This window comes from Pygoscelis adeliae, unplaced genomic scaffold (genome assembly GCF_000699105.1).
Source record: "Pygoscelis adeliae isolate BGI_AS28 unplaced genomic scaffold, ASM69910v1 Scaffold14, whole genome shotgun sequence".
NCBI classification, from domain to species: domain Eukaryota; kingdom Metazoa; phylum Chordata; class Aves; order Sphenisciformes; family Spheniscidae; genus Pygoscelis; species Pygoscelis adeliae.
In genome coordinates, this window is record NW_008825109.1 from 20,126,751 (window position 1) to 20,141,476 (window position 14,726).

At 39.6% G+C, this 14,726-nt stretch overlaps 1 protein-coding gene across 1 annotated transcript in view; it reads left to right on the forward strand.

The window, feature by feature from the left end:
- The first annotated feature begins 4,499 nt into the window (after positions 1–4,499).
- The window catches only part of COL4A5 (collagen, type IV, alpha 5), a 59,851-nt gene continuing 49,624 nt past the window's right edge, over positions 4,500–14,726 (forward strand). The window contains exons 1-2 of the mRNA XM_009327826.1: positions 4,500–4,571; positions 14,572–14,661. Coding sequence (XP_009326101.1) covers positions 4,500–4,571; positions 14,572–14,661 — 162 coding nt within the window. The remainder of the gene's footprint in view (positions 4,572–14,571; positions 14,662–14,726) is intronic.

A 14,726-nucleotide genomic window follows, 5' to 3' on the forward strand; every position in this document is an offset into this window, starting at 1 on the left:
ACTCGAATAGATTAATTAGAGCCCTTGATTGTGTCTTGCTATGCAAAAGTCACAGCAAAGGCAATGGCGATGATAGTGAGTTCATCTCTACAGGTACCTGGTGGGGAGCGGGGGGGAGGCAACAGGAATACAGTAGGTAACAAGCAAATCTGAGCAGTTTCAGTCTTGTTCCTAAAAGCTGCCTCAATTCCTTATCCATCTTCGTGTAGTTGAAAACTGAAAGATTTTAATAGGCATGGAGATTGTGACCAGCTCCTTATGATCAAGCTACAACTCACTATTACATCCAGCATTTTTTACCATCTTCCCTGTCACATAAGACGATGTGTCCTACTGGCCAGAGCTAAGAATTTAACTGCTACTGAAGGTTTCTGGCTTCCTAATACAAGGCAAGTGACTTGTTCAGTTCCCCAACCTGTAACAAATGTACCAAGTGTAACTCAGAGTTCCACTGAAGTTTAGAGTAATATAATTTTCCATGTCTGAAAACCCAGTAAGTTACCTAATTTTCAGAATTAGTGATGGTTAAGCTGTTACTAAGAGCAAGCTGCTGATGATAGCCATATAAATCTTGCTCTTAATGTAGATTTTTCTATGCTTGAAATGTTGTAGTCATTGTATCTGCTTTCTTTGTTTGATTGAGGTGTAGATAACTTATTGCTCATGTGCAGGAGAAATTCCAAGCATTGCTATGCATAGTATGGAGCCTGGATTTTTCTTTGCATTAATATGAGATACAGAATTAAATCTGTGACATCAGAAATCTCTAGCTTATGGCTGCTGAGTGGCTTTCAAACTTGTACTAGCTTGTTATGCAGTATGCATTCTCCTGTAGCACAATTTTTGTGCCTGCTTTCCCAAGTAAAAAAGGCCTTGAGATTATTGAAAAGTCTAAACAAGAAGAAAGTTTTCACTTAGAGTAGGTCATTAAGCTTTTTTTTTCTGTGCTAACATGTTTTACTTTATGCTGGGTTTTATGCTATACTGCAATATGACCCGTAAGTGGCACGAATTGATCTTGATACAGTGCAAATTCTCAGGGCTTTTTTTTCTTCAAACTATTTAGTTAAAAAAACTTAATTTGGTGGGGATACAAGTTGATGCAAATAAGAAACACAATCTGCCAAATACAGCTTTTGTACAGGAAGATAAGTGACTCTGCTGAGGGCATGCTTCTTGATAAGCTTGTGGGTGAATAGATCTTCCCAGGATTTAAGCCAAAAATTACTACCATTTGATTATGGTGGGTATTTGAAGAGCTTTCTGATTACAGAATTCTTTTAGCTTCCCCTCACTGTCTGGGAAAGACCATGGTCCCTTCCTGCAAGTAATGCATCTGAACTGGATATCCAAAACCATCTGTCAAAAAGCGTTCAGTGAGTACACCTGACTCTTCAAGACAGGCTAAGTGTATACCTTAAGAGGCTGCTCAAAGTGTAAGGAATCTGCTCTGAATATATAAATGACTTTAGAAGACAGTCACAGGTTTAAAAAAAAAAAAAACCACAACCATATTGATTCAATCAAAGTACTTTAAAGTACAAATAGAATAAGGGAGAGAAGCACTTTCTTCAAAAACTTTATACAGGAAGATTTAGACTCATCTTAAAAGCTTTTTTTTTTAATGCCACAGAATTGGGAAGGATATGCTTTATCATTTAGCATCATATCCACCATTATTTATTGCCAGCTTGTGCAGGAAAGGTGCTCCTTTGTCAGCTCTTTCAAAATCAGCAAAAGTCAGTCCCTGATTCTAAACAAGCTGACTTAAAGATCACTTCTCTCTTTGCTTTATTTTGGGACACCCAGAGTTGAGAAGCTGAGTGTATGGGGAAGCGCAGGGACTTGAGAGAAAAAGGCTTCGGGAGAGGGTGAATCTTATGGCTGTCGTCTTGCTACCTAGGAGGGTGTAGCAAAGATGGAGCCAGGCTCCTCTCATCCTGCACAGGGTAAGAGGCAATGGATACAAGTTACAACACAGGGAATTCCGGTGAGATTTTTTAGGGGGGAAAAAGCTTCACCATGAAACGGGGTCAGACACCAGATCAAGGGCCTAGAGGGGCTGTGGGATCTCCACCACTGTAGCTATTCAACATGCAACTGGACAAGGGCTTGTGCAACCTGCCCTGATTTGCACTGCTTTGAGTGATTCCTTCCATACCAAATTATTCTACGATTCCATTTTCTTTCTTAATTTGGATCTATTTTGTGTAGTCTTCATGCTGACAGAATCACTGTTGAAGATGTGTTAGCACTAACAATGTAGTTTTCTGCAGTTTTAGTGTAGAGATACAGTAGCAAAGGGCAGAGACTCTGAGTTTCACTGTCTAAAAACTCAGCTTCACAGAATTGTGTACATCTAACTTGTTTTGTGAAGGGGCAATGTAATCTCAAACCATCTTTTTCCCCTCCAGCTTCTTTTTCTCCCTGTTCACCCCAAGAGTTCTCTTGTACCTGAAAACTCAGGAAATTTCTATTAGAAACATTCTCTGGAAGCTGTGAGGAAGTCTAAATGAGTCTCTTCTGTTCTGTAACCTAAATAAATCCTCCTTATGCTGTGTAGGATCTCGATCATGCTTTCCGTGTGTGTTGTTTTAGCCCATGTGTGTTTTACCACTGCACAGCTTTTGGTGGTTTTTAATGAGTACTGATTTACTTTATTTTCCTCCCCCTGCCTCTTGGAGGCAGCAAAGATTTTCATGTAGCTCTCACTATGCTATCCTTGTAATAAGAAACCGGCGCTGCTGCACAACAAGCTAGGTAACTTGCTATTCCTTTGTGTTAGGCTTGTACTGTGAGGCAAGGGAATATTGCATGTAACTAATTGCATGTCCTAATCCCTTTTAAATGAAGCTTTGTTAACAAGATTAATCCTAAAACTGGTTCACAAGGAACTTGCTTTTTTAGAAGTGAAAAGGATCTGATTCTAAATTCGCAGGATAACTTGGATTGAAGGGAGACATCAAGCCAAACACCCTGCTCCAAACAAGGTCAGCTGTGAGGTCAGGCCAGGTTACTCAGGGCTTTGTCCAGTCTGATCTCTGAAAACCTGAACTGGCTAGTAAGGTTCAATTTCACTTTAGGAACTGGCTCAATAAACCCCTGTTAACTAAGAATTTTGAGTTTTCATACACATCAAATCAAGAAACTGATTACAAAAGCCAAATGCAAGATTTGGAGAGATGCCCTAATCATGTCGTGTAGCACTACTGCTGTACTTAAAACTCAAAGCTCTGCCTTTTGCTACAAGATGCTTTAGTTGATCCTGGGTTTGTGTAGCTCCAGGTGAATTAAGCTACTTCTGTGTTTTCAGTCTGATGCTCGGTAGTGTGTTTAGGCTAAGAGCCAGGACATTCCTAATGCCAGGTAGGTGATGGGTCATGTCTCTAAATGCTTCTGTGATAACGAAGACTAGAATTCAAGTGTGGGTGTACTTTAGATCTGACACACCAACTGGTTTCCTGCTTGATTGAAACTTTGTACATAATGTTCTCTGTAGATTACTGGGGCGGGAGGACCCCAAACGCTCAGCTTTTCGAACTTCTAAAATATGTGCTGTATTTTTTTAGTACAATGCCGCACCTGTTCTCTGAACAAGTTAAACCCTAAAGTATTTCAGGTAGTGTATCTTCTAATGTGGGTCATGGTTTTTAACTATAAAGAGGTTTGAAAATTGATGACCATATGTATTATGTAGAGACATTCTACAAAAAAGTTTCATTTATTCTAGAAATCTCACTTCTGTAAACACATCTGCTCATCTCCGAAATCAACACGGAGCTCTAATGAGTATCCCATGTTGGGGTGGGGGTGAAAGAATATAAACTAAGCAAATGTGGTATGGAAAGGTTACTTAACTTGGATCTTCTTTGTGAATCGAGCTTCCATATCTCCCTCCTCTGACCCCTTAATATCTGGCTGTCACTCCCCTTATGCTAGGGACTGCTGTAGCTGACTTGTCATGCTTTGTAATGGAGTGTGAATGCAGCTAGATGAAATCTGGGTTTTTTTAAAAACCTTTGCTCAATAACTGAGCTGTGGAGGGAAGAATAAATCGTGTAGTATTTTTTCCAATAACTCACAAATATGCTCATAAGCTTCAGGCTTGGTTAAACTCTTGTGCAAAACCTGACATCTACTGGTGGGAACCTTAATCAGACTTTGCTCAGTGTGGAGGTGTGTGCTAAAGAGCCTGTTTTATTGAAGTTCTGGCCCCTTTGGCCATAGGTTTTGCATTGTACCTTGCCCTAGAGTAAATGGTGTTTAACCATAAATTTAAAAGTCTAAAATTTCTGGGGAAACTGTACCTGTAATATACTTATGTACAAGCATAGGTATTGATAAAGGTGATTGAACTTTCAGCTAACTGTATCTACTTTGAACACATGTATAATGGCTAGATGACAAACTTTGTAAGCTTACATTTTAGACTAACTTTTGTAGTAGTATGAAAGACTTCATATAGTCTTATGCTGATTAAAAACATCTAATTTTTTCTTATGTCTTTAAAGGCTTGCCATGGATGTACATCTTTATCCAAATGTGATTGCAGTGGAGTAAAAGGTGAAAAGGTAAATATCTTTTTTTTTTTTTAACCGGCAGACCAGCACACAAACCACTGAGCCATATGCCAACTTCAGATAACTGAAGCTTATGGATAATAGCTTTTGTTTCTTGCTCGTGTCTTATTTTCTTTGACTGTAGTGTGGGCATGCACCAAAGAGCATAGCTGTTACAACAACTTCAGGTATTGAGTCAGACCGACTGGTCCATCTGATGGTATACAGAATTTCATAGCATTTTCTCAAGAATGGGGAATGATGGCCCAAACTTCTGCAGCTATGTGGGAGTAAAAAACAGAAAAGACACAAATTCTAGTAAAATAGAAAGAATTCCTATTTACTGCCAAGGTCTGCCTACACTAACAAGTTAGCGTGGACAAGCTAAGGTGTGGATTGTACAATAATGGCTATGCTAGTAATGCTTCAGTGGGAATTTAAAACCAGAGTGAGCGTGGGTTGCTTTCCCACTTTCCTTGCATTGCCTGCTCATAAGTAGGTGACGCTCACCAATGTGCTCTGAACTTGCACTGTTTCTTACCTCATAACTTGTAAAGCTGTATACTAAGATGATTGCTGTTGCTGTCTAGATGCCCAGTTGGACTGTGGAGGTGACACAATTCAGATACAGCTTTCCCAGCATACATAGCTGCCACCCAAGTAAGCAGCTAGTTAATGGCCAAACATGTATTCTCGGATCAAGCAGAGTAAAAACCATCCCCAACCCAAAAAACAACCCTGTGTGGTTCATTCAGTGCAACAGGCTGTTTTGGGCTGCCCAAACAGTGTCCTAAGGCCAAGAGATGCATGTTGACATCTCAGAGCTTTCCATGCAGCTTTGACTTCCAGTCTCACTGCCTGAGCTCAATATATCTGTGTGGTACTTGATGTTTCTATCACCATTATTTCTTATTGTTTTACAATTTTTTCCGCTGAGGAAACAGCAGGTGCCCAGCACTTCTTTTAGTTACAATGCAATGTAGATACACAGCTCAGTACTTGCCTGAATTGAGTTTTTTCTCAAGTGTGAGAGCCTAGTTGTAAGTAAATTGGTTAAATAGTTCCCATGTAACTGCTGTTGTCACAGGGAATGAACGTGATGTGATCACTGCAAGGGGGAGAGACTGCCTGAAACACTTCCACTCTTAGTCTTGCAAACAGTTTGCTTGAGATACAATGGAGTCTTCTTAAAGACGTGAACTGATAACAAAGAATTTGATAAGCCTGTCTTATCAAACCACTTACCCTATCTTAACAAGGTTCTAGAAGGGCTTCAGTGCTCTAGATTGATTTCTGACACATTTCAAAAGTGATTTTTGACATTGCGCAAACAAGTGTAACCTCAAATGAACGAAAGTAATGCAAAATAATCAGTCACTGCATTGGCAGTATAATGTGCTGATGCAGAATTTTACTATTGGCTGAGGTTAAACAAGGCAGATGTCCAAAATTCAGAGTAATTCTTGGTGCCACACCTGCCATCCAAACAGTTGAGGTAATTCCTTGGCATTTACTTGCTTTTAGTTCATCAAGTATATTCCCAATTTACATACTTAGTGAAAAACAGTATCCCCTTGGTAGCAATCTTTCTGAGTTAGATTTGGTTAGCCAACACATGAACCTGATTGATGTGTTCTTACAGGATCTTCAAATGCAGGTAGCCAGACCAGATGTATTGTAATCACAGGACTATTTCAGGTTTTGTTTGAAGGCACTTAAGCATTAGGCTTCCATTCCCGATACAGTTGTAGCAGGTACAACTTTGGAGAACCTTTCTGTAATTCTAAGTTGGCCTTAGAATTGGACTAGTCACAACTGGACTAGTCACAGCTATTTTGTGAATTCGGTGAGCAAATGGGTATTGTCTGACTAGTGTGGGTAAGGAAAACCTAGAAGTAAATCTTCTGGCTTTCTAAGTAAAGTCAAGTAATTATTTTCTCCCAGTGATTCAGCTTTCTCTTTATACTACTGTCACACATGCAGGGACCATGACCCACTTGATATATTCCAGTCCTTCATTGTCATTTAATGAAATTGAGATAGTCACCTTTCTCTGGTAAAGAATGCCTTGGGACTGCTTGTTTGGAGTCAGAGGGAGCTTTTTGTCCAAATACAGTCAACAACTGGAGCATATGAGCCTTGTTCAAGATCAAGCTCTCAAGTGTCATTATTGGGGTTGTGGGTTTTGTTTCTACTCATCCAGACTGTCCTAGCCAATTGTTAAGGAGAACGGCACAGGAGAAACACTTCCACATTTAGTTTCCAACCTCTGTTGGCCTTTTCTGGAGTGAATTATAGCAAGTCCTGAGCAGAAGAGTGAGAAGCTTGATAACCTTTTGTGAAAAGCAGGTGGGGAAGGAAAAAAAGCCTCCAGTAAAACAAGCATAACATCAGACCAAATATTTATATAATGGTTCTGTATCTTCCTGGAAGATTATTAGGGGGCTGTAAATTGATCAAAGTGTAATCTTTTATTAAAATAATAATAAATAAAAAACCCACAAAGGAAAACAGAGCTTCACCTATGTTGACTGCTTTCTCTGTCTTTTTCTTTGTCTGAGTCCTCTGAGGGAAGGGGGTGTGTGTCTAAGACTCCCACTTATTAAACTGATAGATATAAGGCAAGTTTCCGTCCTTAGAATGGAAGATTCACTTTGAAATCTGGGAACGGTGATTCATTTTCCACCTAAATCAAGGTAAACACAGCATAATCCTGAGGCATGCCAGAGGGTTTTTTGTGCGTTTTTTTCTTTTTTTCCTTTTAAAACAGCCCTTCAGAAGCTTGCAGACCATCATGTACATTATGTAAAGGAACAATGAAAAGCAAAGCCCATATTTCTTAAGTATGATGTGTTGCCAGTGGAACTGGTTTGATCATATGTGCGCGTACCCCATTATGTTAGTTGCCCTATAATTATGAAGTCCTCAGTATTTGATGCATCGATGAATTCAGCAGTTCAACTCTGAGGAACCACAAGAGTTCTCTCTCACTGATGTCCATAATGCTTTCTTTTATAAATTCTTTGGTTTGTTATTTTTTACAGCCTTAAACTTTTTCTAGAGTCTTGCACTACTACAGTGTACCACTTACTTATACATTTGATGTAAGTTTCCAAACCTGATCCTATCTTCAACCCAGCTTTCTTGCAAATGTTATCTTTATTCCAGTTGAGTGTAAACTGCTGCTACAACAACAAGTTTCAGGCTTTTGCTTTGTATTTAACACTTGACATTTGGTGTTTCTGCTTCATTCTCCAGTAACCTCTGAACCAGGAGTCAAACTCTATAGCTCCTTGCCTAATTGGTGTATGAAGAGCATTAGACAAGGAGCTGTTTCAATAATCTCCCCTCTCTGATTCTCCCACTGAGAGTGTGACAATGTAATTGTAGAACTACTGAAAGTCAGGCGTACGAAGCCTGGTTCTGTACTGGGAAGACAGGAAAAGCCTTGTCAAATGCACTCAGCTGAGCCCCGTGCCTCTGTTCCACTGCGTTTCACTTCTGGCCTACAACCGGCTTCTACATCCAAGTTGCTGTCCACTTGCATTAAGTCAACTAAGAAGTGCTGCTTTGTTCAGCTTAGCAGAGCCTAATGCATTCCTTTTGAGACTCAAAAGTAGCCTTCTTCCTAAGTATCCTAGCATTCCCTTCAGGATATCCAAATTTTAACAGATCAGGTAAAGTAATACAAATTGAACTGTAACAAACAGGAAAACTATTTTCTTGTCTTGCCTTGGGGAGCCACAGCACTTATTTAGCTGCTTCTATGCTGCCAGTGATTCTTGTTTAACTGTGCCTCTGCCATGAGCCCTTATAGCATCAGCAGCATGTTATCTGTATCGGTGCACTAAAGTTTTCTTCCTCCGCTCAGGCCCACCTTACTAAACTTAAATATAAAATGGGTAGTGTAAAATTCAGACATGTCTAAAATGGTATAATGAAGAAATGAGAGGAATTTACTGGAGAAGTCAGGAAAAATTGATTGCAGCTGGGAGCCAATGCGCTGTTACTCACAGTAAGCTGCTCAGTAGTGAACTGAATCTGGTAAGAGTATTAAAACTGAAGTAAATGATTAAGCTGCTACATACAGGTGCTTATAGGAATTGCTCTCACTTTTCAACTGGAAGAGAAGTGTGTAATTGCTTTTCACTTAAGGAACTGGATGATGATGATGATTGGGTTTTAAATAAATATTGCTTGGCACTTTTGAGATTAACCTGCTTTAATGCTTAAAAGCTAGTTCATGAGTAAAAGCTAGCTAAAGAAATAAACACAATAGCATATGGAGCAATTCCTAAGACAAACCAGTAAGACTGGTAGATTATTGGGATGGTTTTACCTCAGCTGAAAACAAGATCCAAAGATGCTGATAAGATCAGCTCTACAGAGACTGGGGAGGAGGAGAGGGGTGGTACTGAATCTCAGCTGCTCCAGCTGATGAAGACTGAAAGCCAAGGGCTACAGCAAGCAAGCTGCATGCATCTTAGTCACTAAGAGGGCATGTACCCCAAGACTACTGTGGTTTTGCTTTAAAGTGGTAGCACATGCTGCTGCTGAAATAGGTTTTCACACCTTCCCTTAGCTAGGTATTCCTATTTCTCCTCTGGGGCTTGTGTGGCCATGTTCAGAGCTGTCAGTGAATTGATCTCACTGAAAACAAGGTTCTTTGTAAGCTAGGTTAGTTTTCAGCCTGATCAGTTCCTTCATGCAACTTAGGTTGCAACACTCTTTGTGTAGCTGTGATAGAAACATGTGGCTTACGGTGGGATGGACCATGTTTTTCACAGCACCTAAGATGCAGTTCCCCTCAAAATAACTGCAAATACATTATGCTGTTTTTGATGAGCAGGACTATTGGGTTCTACCCATTCAAATTAAGTTAAACAAATTGATTAAGGAGCTGTTCTTTAGTTATTAAATAGGGTTAGTCCATGGCCTTTTAACGGAGAACCTCAGAAGGTGCCGAGTTTACTGGGTTTGTTGACCACAATGTAAGGGGTGCAACTCCAAAGACTCAACTAGGTTGCAAGTTCCTAATATACTATCTCATACAAGCTTGGTGCTTGGTATTCGGGCAAGAACAGCTTGTAATATCTGAGCTCTGAAGGCATTTCAGATACTTTGCCTTTGTATGCAGATACAAGAAATCCATACCCCTTACGAAGAAAGAATATCTTATTCTTGGACTTTTTGGATATATATTCTTGGAGCTCTGAATCTCAGAAGAAAGTTATCAGTATATGTCCTCAAGATCCCTATTTCCTTCTGCCTTTATCACGGTAAAATTTAGTACAGATGTGACCCAAGCTCAGCTTTTTTTTTCACTGTTGGATACACAGATTGCTAAGAAATAGTTAAAAATTCTCAGTTTTTAATCACTTTGTCAAGAATAATTACATGATTGGTGTCTGTGCTTCATAAATGTTGGCCTGAACTGCACTAATATGTCCCCGTATTCTGAACGGTTTACAACCCCCGCAAATGACCACTGACCATTAAATCTTGACTGTTTCATCTTACAAAAGAAGTCACAGATGATATTCTGAAGAAATTTGATATATGTTGAAGAATACAGGTCGTATCAGAGGGGGTTTCTTCATTGCTTTAAACTATATCTTTAACACTACTGTTTGTGGCTGGTTGGTGTATTTGTTTTCAATGAGGTCTTGATTAGATACTTTAGTTCTAATTCCGTTAAGTTAGTGTTCTTCAAGTTGAGGAAGAATTTATATTGACTAGTATTAGAATCTGAGGCAGCTGTTATTTTCAACCTACTGTTTAGAAAGGGAAAGAATAATATGGCTGTCTGTTGCATCACTTCTTCCATGCTGTACATCTTTTAATGTTACTACAGACAGTTGTATGTGAATCTAGTTTTAAGTAGCCATCCGTAGTTAACTGTCTTTAGACTCTTTCTGATGTTCACTGTTTTCATAGCAAGGGCAGGAAGCAGTGTGTGCCTCTATGGCCAAATGTTACAGCCAGGCTCTTACATGTATTTAAGCATCGAAATGGGCTGTCCAGCTACTGCTTTTCTGAGTATCTTTTTGCTCCTTTTATTAAAGTCTTTTTTTTTTCTTTTTCATCAGTATACCACATCTATGTAAATAAATATTTTGGTTTCTCTCCCCATAATTTCTATTTATAAATATTTAGATTTCAGGAAGAAATTCTAAAATGTAGATTATTTGTGCATGCTTTAAAACTGCATCTGTCCCTGATTTCTTAAATACTTGTGAACTATTATTAGAGTACGTGGAACTATGCCAGATTTGTCTGTATACCTGTTTAATTTACTATATCTTGCTGCAGCTTAAAGCATAATTTTAGGGTGTTTCCCAAGTATTTTTTTTCTTCCTATCCCGCAAGCAACAGTCATGTTCAAGCTTATAAGCTGACAGTTTTGCCACATCTGCGTAGCTGACTGAGGGCAGTTGCATTGCCAGCTACTCTGGATTTATCACTAAATGAGGTCAGAATCTGACTCCTTGGCCGTTCCCCAGGCAAGTGATGGTTTATAGCTGATGCATCTTTATTCTACTGCGGAAACAATCCTGTATTTTCAGGACTGGAAGATGAGGTCTGAGTTGACCTAAACCTTTCCTATTTATGTTTCTCTTTAGTAGCTTCTAGTCTGAAACAAAAAGTATCTGGACTTTCTCAGTTCTTTCTGTGCAAGCGAAACTGGCTAGTGACTGTCAGTTTTTGCATCTATAAGAAAATGCATTGCACGCTACTCAGGGACTTCAATCTCACTATATCCCCAATGATATAATGTCCTTTTTTGGCATTGACTTTTTGGGGAAGACTCTTTAAATGTCTTTCCAGTTTCAGTATGTTCTTGCAAGGCAGCAGGCAGTTTTTCCTGGCAAATTTGTAGCATCTGAATCTTCAGGAAAACAGTATGGTATATGCAAGGTGTGCAATAGGAAAAGTCTGGAGGCAGAAGCAACGTCTGAAAACTGTTCTCGCTTATGGAATATTTCTATACACTATTGAAGTAGAAGACAATAAAAAAATCCCCCCCAAATCATCTGTATTCCAGAGAGCTGGGTCAGCTTGGTTTCTCCCGCTACCCAACTTGCCCACATTTCTTTCTCCAACCAATTTTTTGATCAAAAATAGTGATTATAGTGCAGCTATGTCCTCTGTAATTAGTTTGATACAGTTCCCTCGGGAAGTGTCTGATGTAATCCCTCAGCTGTTCCCAAGCGTAGTCCCTCAAATCATCTGTTCGCTCCTGGGGGTAATTTGCTGGTAAACTCCACGGGAGTTGCTCTGGCAACAGTTTCCTCATGCAAGGCTCTCATTGTTGCTGCTCGCTTTCAAAGTGGGGTTGGAAAATACTTGTTTCATAGTTTCAATAGTGAAGTTTACTAGCGGCATCTGTTGCCTCCTGTATTTCTCTCGTGTAACTGTTTGGCTTCATCTGTTTCTCTTTCACTTTGAAGGCCTTGACTTCCCAGTTCTGTGACTGCTTGGAGTGGAGACCTCAGAGTAGTTGCGTTTTAGAGAACAGTTCTTCAGCCTTAGATGACACACAAGGCCAGCCCTCTGCTAAAAGTCTGTTCTAGTAACCATTTGCAGATGTTACTTTCTCTAACAAAAATGTGAGGAAGTGTGACCAAGTTGAGATTAGTAGGCATTGTGTAGCCTGACACATCTGACATGCCTCTTCTACACAGGTGTGTTTCCTTAGTGTGCAAACACAGCTCTTGCCAGAGCTTGTGCCAAAGTCTGGCTCTGTCAAATGTTTTCCTTATCTGACACTCCCAAATTCCTCATTCTCTCTCCTTCAGGGACACACTAACCCTTTCATATCATGGCCTGAGATAGTAACACTCCTCCAGTCTTGCTTTTCAGATGAGGTAGTATGCCAGCTGCATAGCTCCATGCGAAAGTACAGCCTGGCACTTTGTGTGCAAGGCGGTCTGGATCCTGACTGTCAAACTTAAGCTAGCCTCAATTTATAATGCAATTTCAGCATTTTCACAGGGGAGAAAAGATGTCTATCCTGTATAAGAGAGCAATATGTGACTTACAGTAAAAGAGGAGTATGTTTACATTTTAATTAATAGGAAACCAACTTTAGGAGACCAGTTAATGAGCTGTCCATTCCTATCCAAGGAATCCTTCTGAGTCTCACTGTATAGGTAGGACTAAGTACAGCTTAGCTGTTTCCTCTGTAAGCTGTTGCTTGCACGCAGCCTTTAATCTCTCATCCAAAAAGGTTTTCCTCTTGTGACTCCAAGGAAGCAGTATAGCAAGTACTGGAAAAGAAGGCAGGAAGAGAAGCCCTGTTACTTTCTCTGAAAATTTTTCTGAGGTCTTAGCATCTGGTATATGTTTCGAATGCAACTTTTAAGTTCCTGCCCCCCACAGTGGAACACAGAGCACCTACCCAAGCAGTACAATGAGAAAATTAGGATTTAAGAATGAGACTTAACACTGCTGTCATGCTGCATACCTGCTGTCATGCTTGGCATAGAGCTGCTTATAGTAAATAAAGGGGAGATGAGCAAAGCCTTAATACTGCCTTTTGCATGTTATGCTCAAGGCTGCAGTTAGATGCTTCTGTCTGCTTACAGTCACCAGTCTTCAGTTCTCTGCTGCTCTCTTAAAGATGTGAGATTGCTGGTTTGGTTCTTTTACCTGACTGAGGAGAGCTAGGCAGGACGTCCCAAGTTCCTAGAGAGTGCTATAGCTGGTAGACTGCCAGATAATAGATGTGGGAGCTACTACTCCCAGTCTTGCTGAAGCGGTGCAAGAAAATGAAAATTCAGGATGAATTGGTTTAAAGAGAATGTGCAAAAGCCTGCACAACTCTAACCCAGTGATTAAGGTGCTTGTTAGGATAGAGCATTCCTTTGCAGTTCCTGTAGTTGCTGTGAAAAAATTGGGGTAAAGAAACAGAAGTTTTTTTGCAGGTAGGAACCAAACCTACCATCCAAACTAAACCTGTCTGTAGAGCAATAAGGAATAATGCTCAAAAACTGCCTGTTTCATAAGCAGTTATATACACTGGTTGATGTAACAGAGCTGTAGGAAATACCTGTTTACGCAGTTGAAAAGTGTACTATAATATATATGTACAAAAAGGTGTATTAATTCTGGTATTTCCTAACTTTTCTGTACCAATTGAAACCTTAATATTTACTGATTTTTGTGAATCTATGACATACAAGGAATAAAAGTAAATATTTTATGAATTTGCAGCTATGCATATTCTGAAACTGCAGGTAAGTGACATTGTTAACTCACACTAAGAAGTTAGAGGGCGGCATATGATGGTATATGGTATTTGTTACACTACTGATGGGCTATCATGGCTAATCATTGCATAAATATTTAGCAAAACATGGTTGCTGCTTGAGAGCTTACAATTTTAGAAGGAGGTGACAGATAAAAGGAATAAGAGACCTTATTTCTTTGCTGTCTTATGTCTGTCTCGCTTGATTTAGATTGTAAGCACTTTTGCCTGGAACCCTCTTTATGTTCTGTATTTGTACAATGTTTAGCCTACAGTGCATGACCAGGATCTTAGTTGCTTTTATATTACAAATTACTATTTTGCAACTGTGAAATAATAAACAACAGTCACAGTATAGCAGCAATCTGCACCCTTCTGAGAGTTTTTATAGGTATTGCAGCGGAAGTGAGTTTTCAGAAGAGACTTGGTAACTAATAAAGCAATGTTTTTATAGGAAGGGGGGAGAGTTCTATGTATTTAAGCAGCACAGGAGAAACAGATGGTTGAATTATTTCGGTAATTATGGGTGGCTTAAATATGGGATAAACATCCTATGAAACTTGTTTAAGTGGTGCAATTAAAGGCAATGTAGGTGGATGTTCAGGAATTTCTGTAGCTAAGCAGGTAAGATGTTTAATCCCAGTATGTGTTTGTCTGTATGATGACTTCCTACAGAAAACCAGAAAGATAATATGTTTTCTGAATTTTTCTGTCATAACTTGTGCTTTTGTTGTGTTACACCATCACCTATTCTTTTTGTAGGGTGAAAGAGGATTCCCAGGCTTGGAAGGACAGCCAGGTTTGCCTGGATTTCCAGGACCTGAAGGACCACCTGGTCCAAGAGGCTCAAAGGTAAGTCCCAATTCACTTGAATAGCATGAAAATGCTAGGTAGTGTTAGCTTGCTTGTAGTGCTGA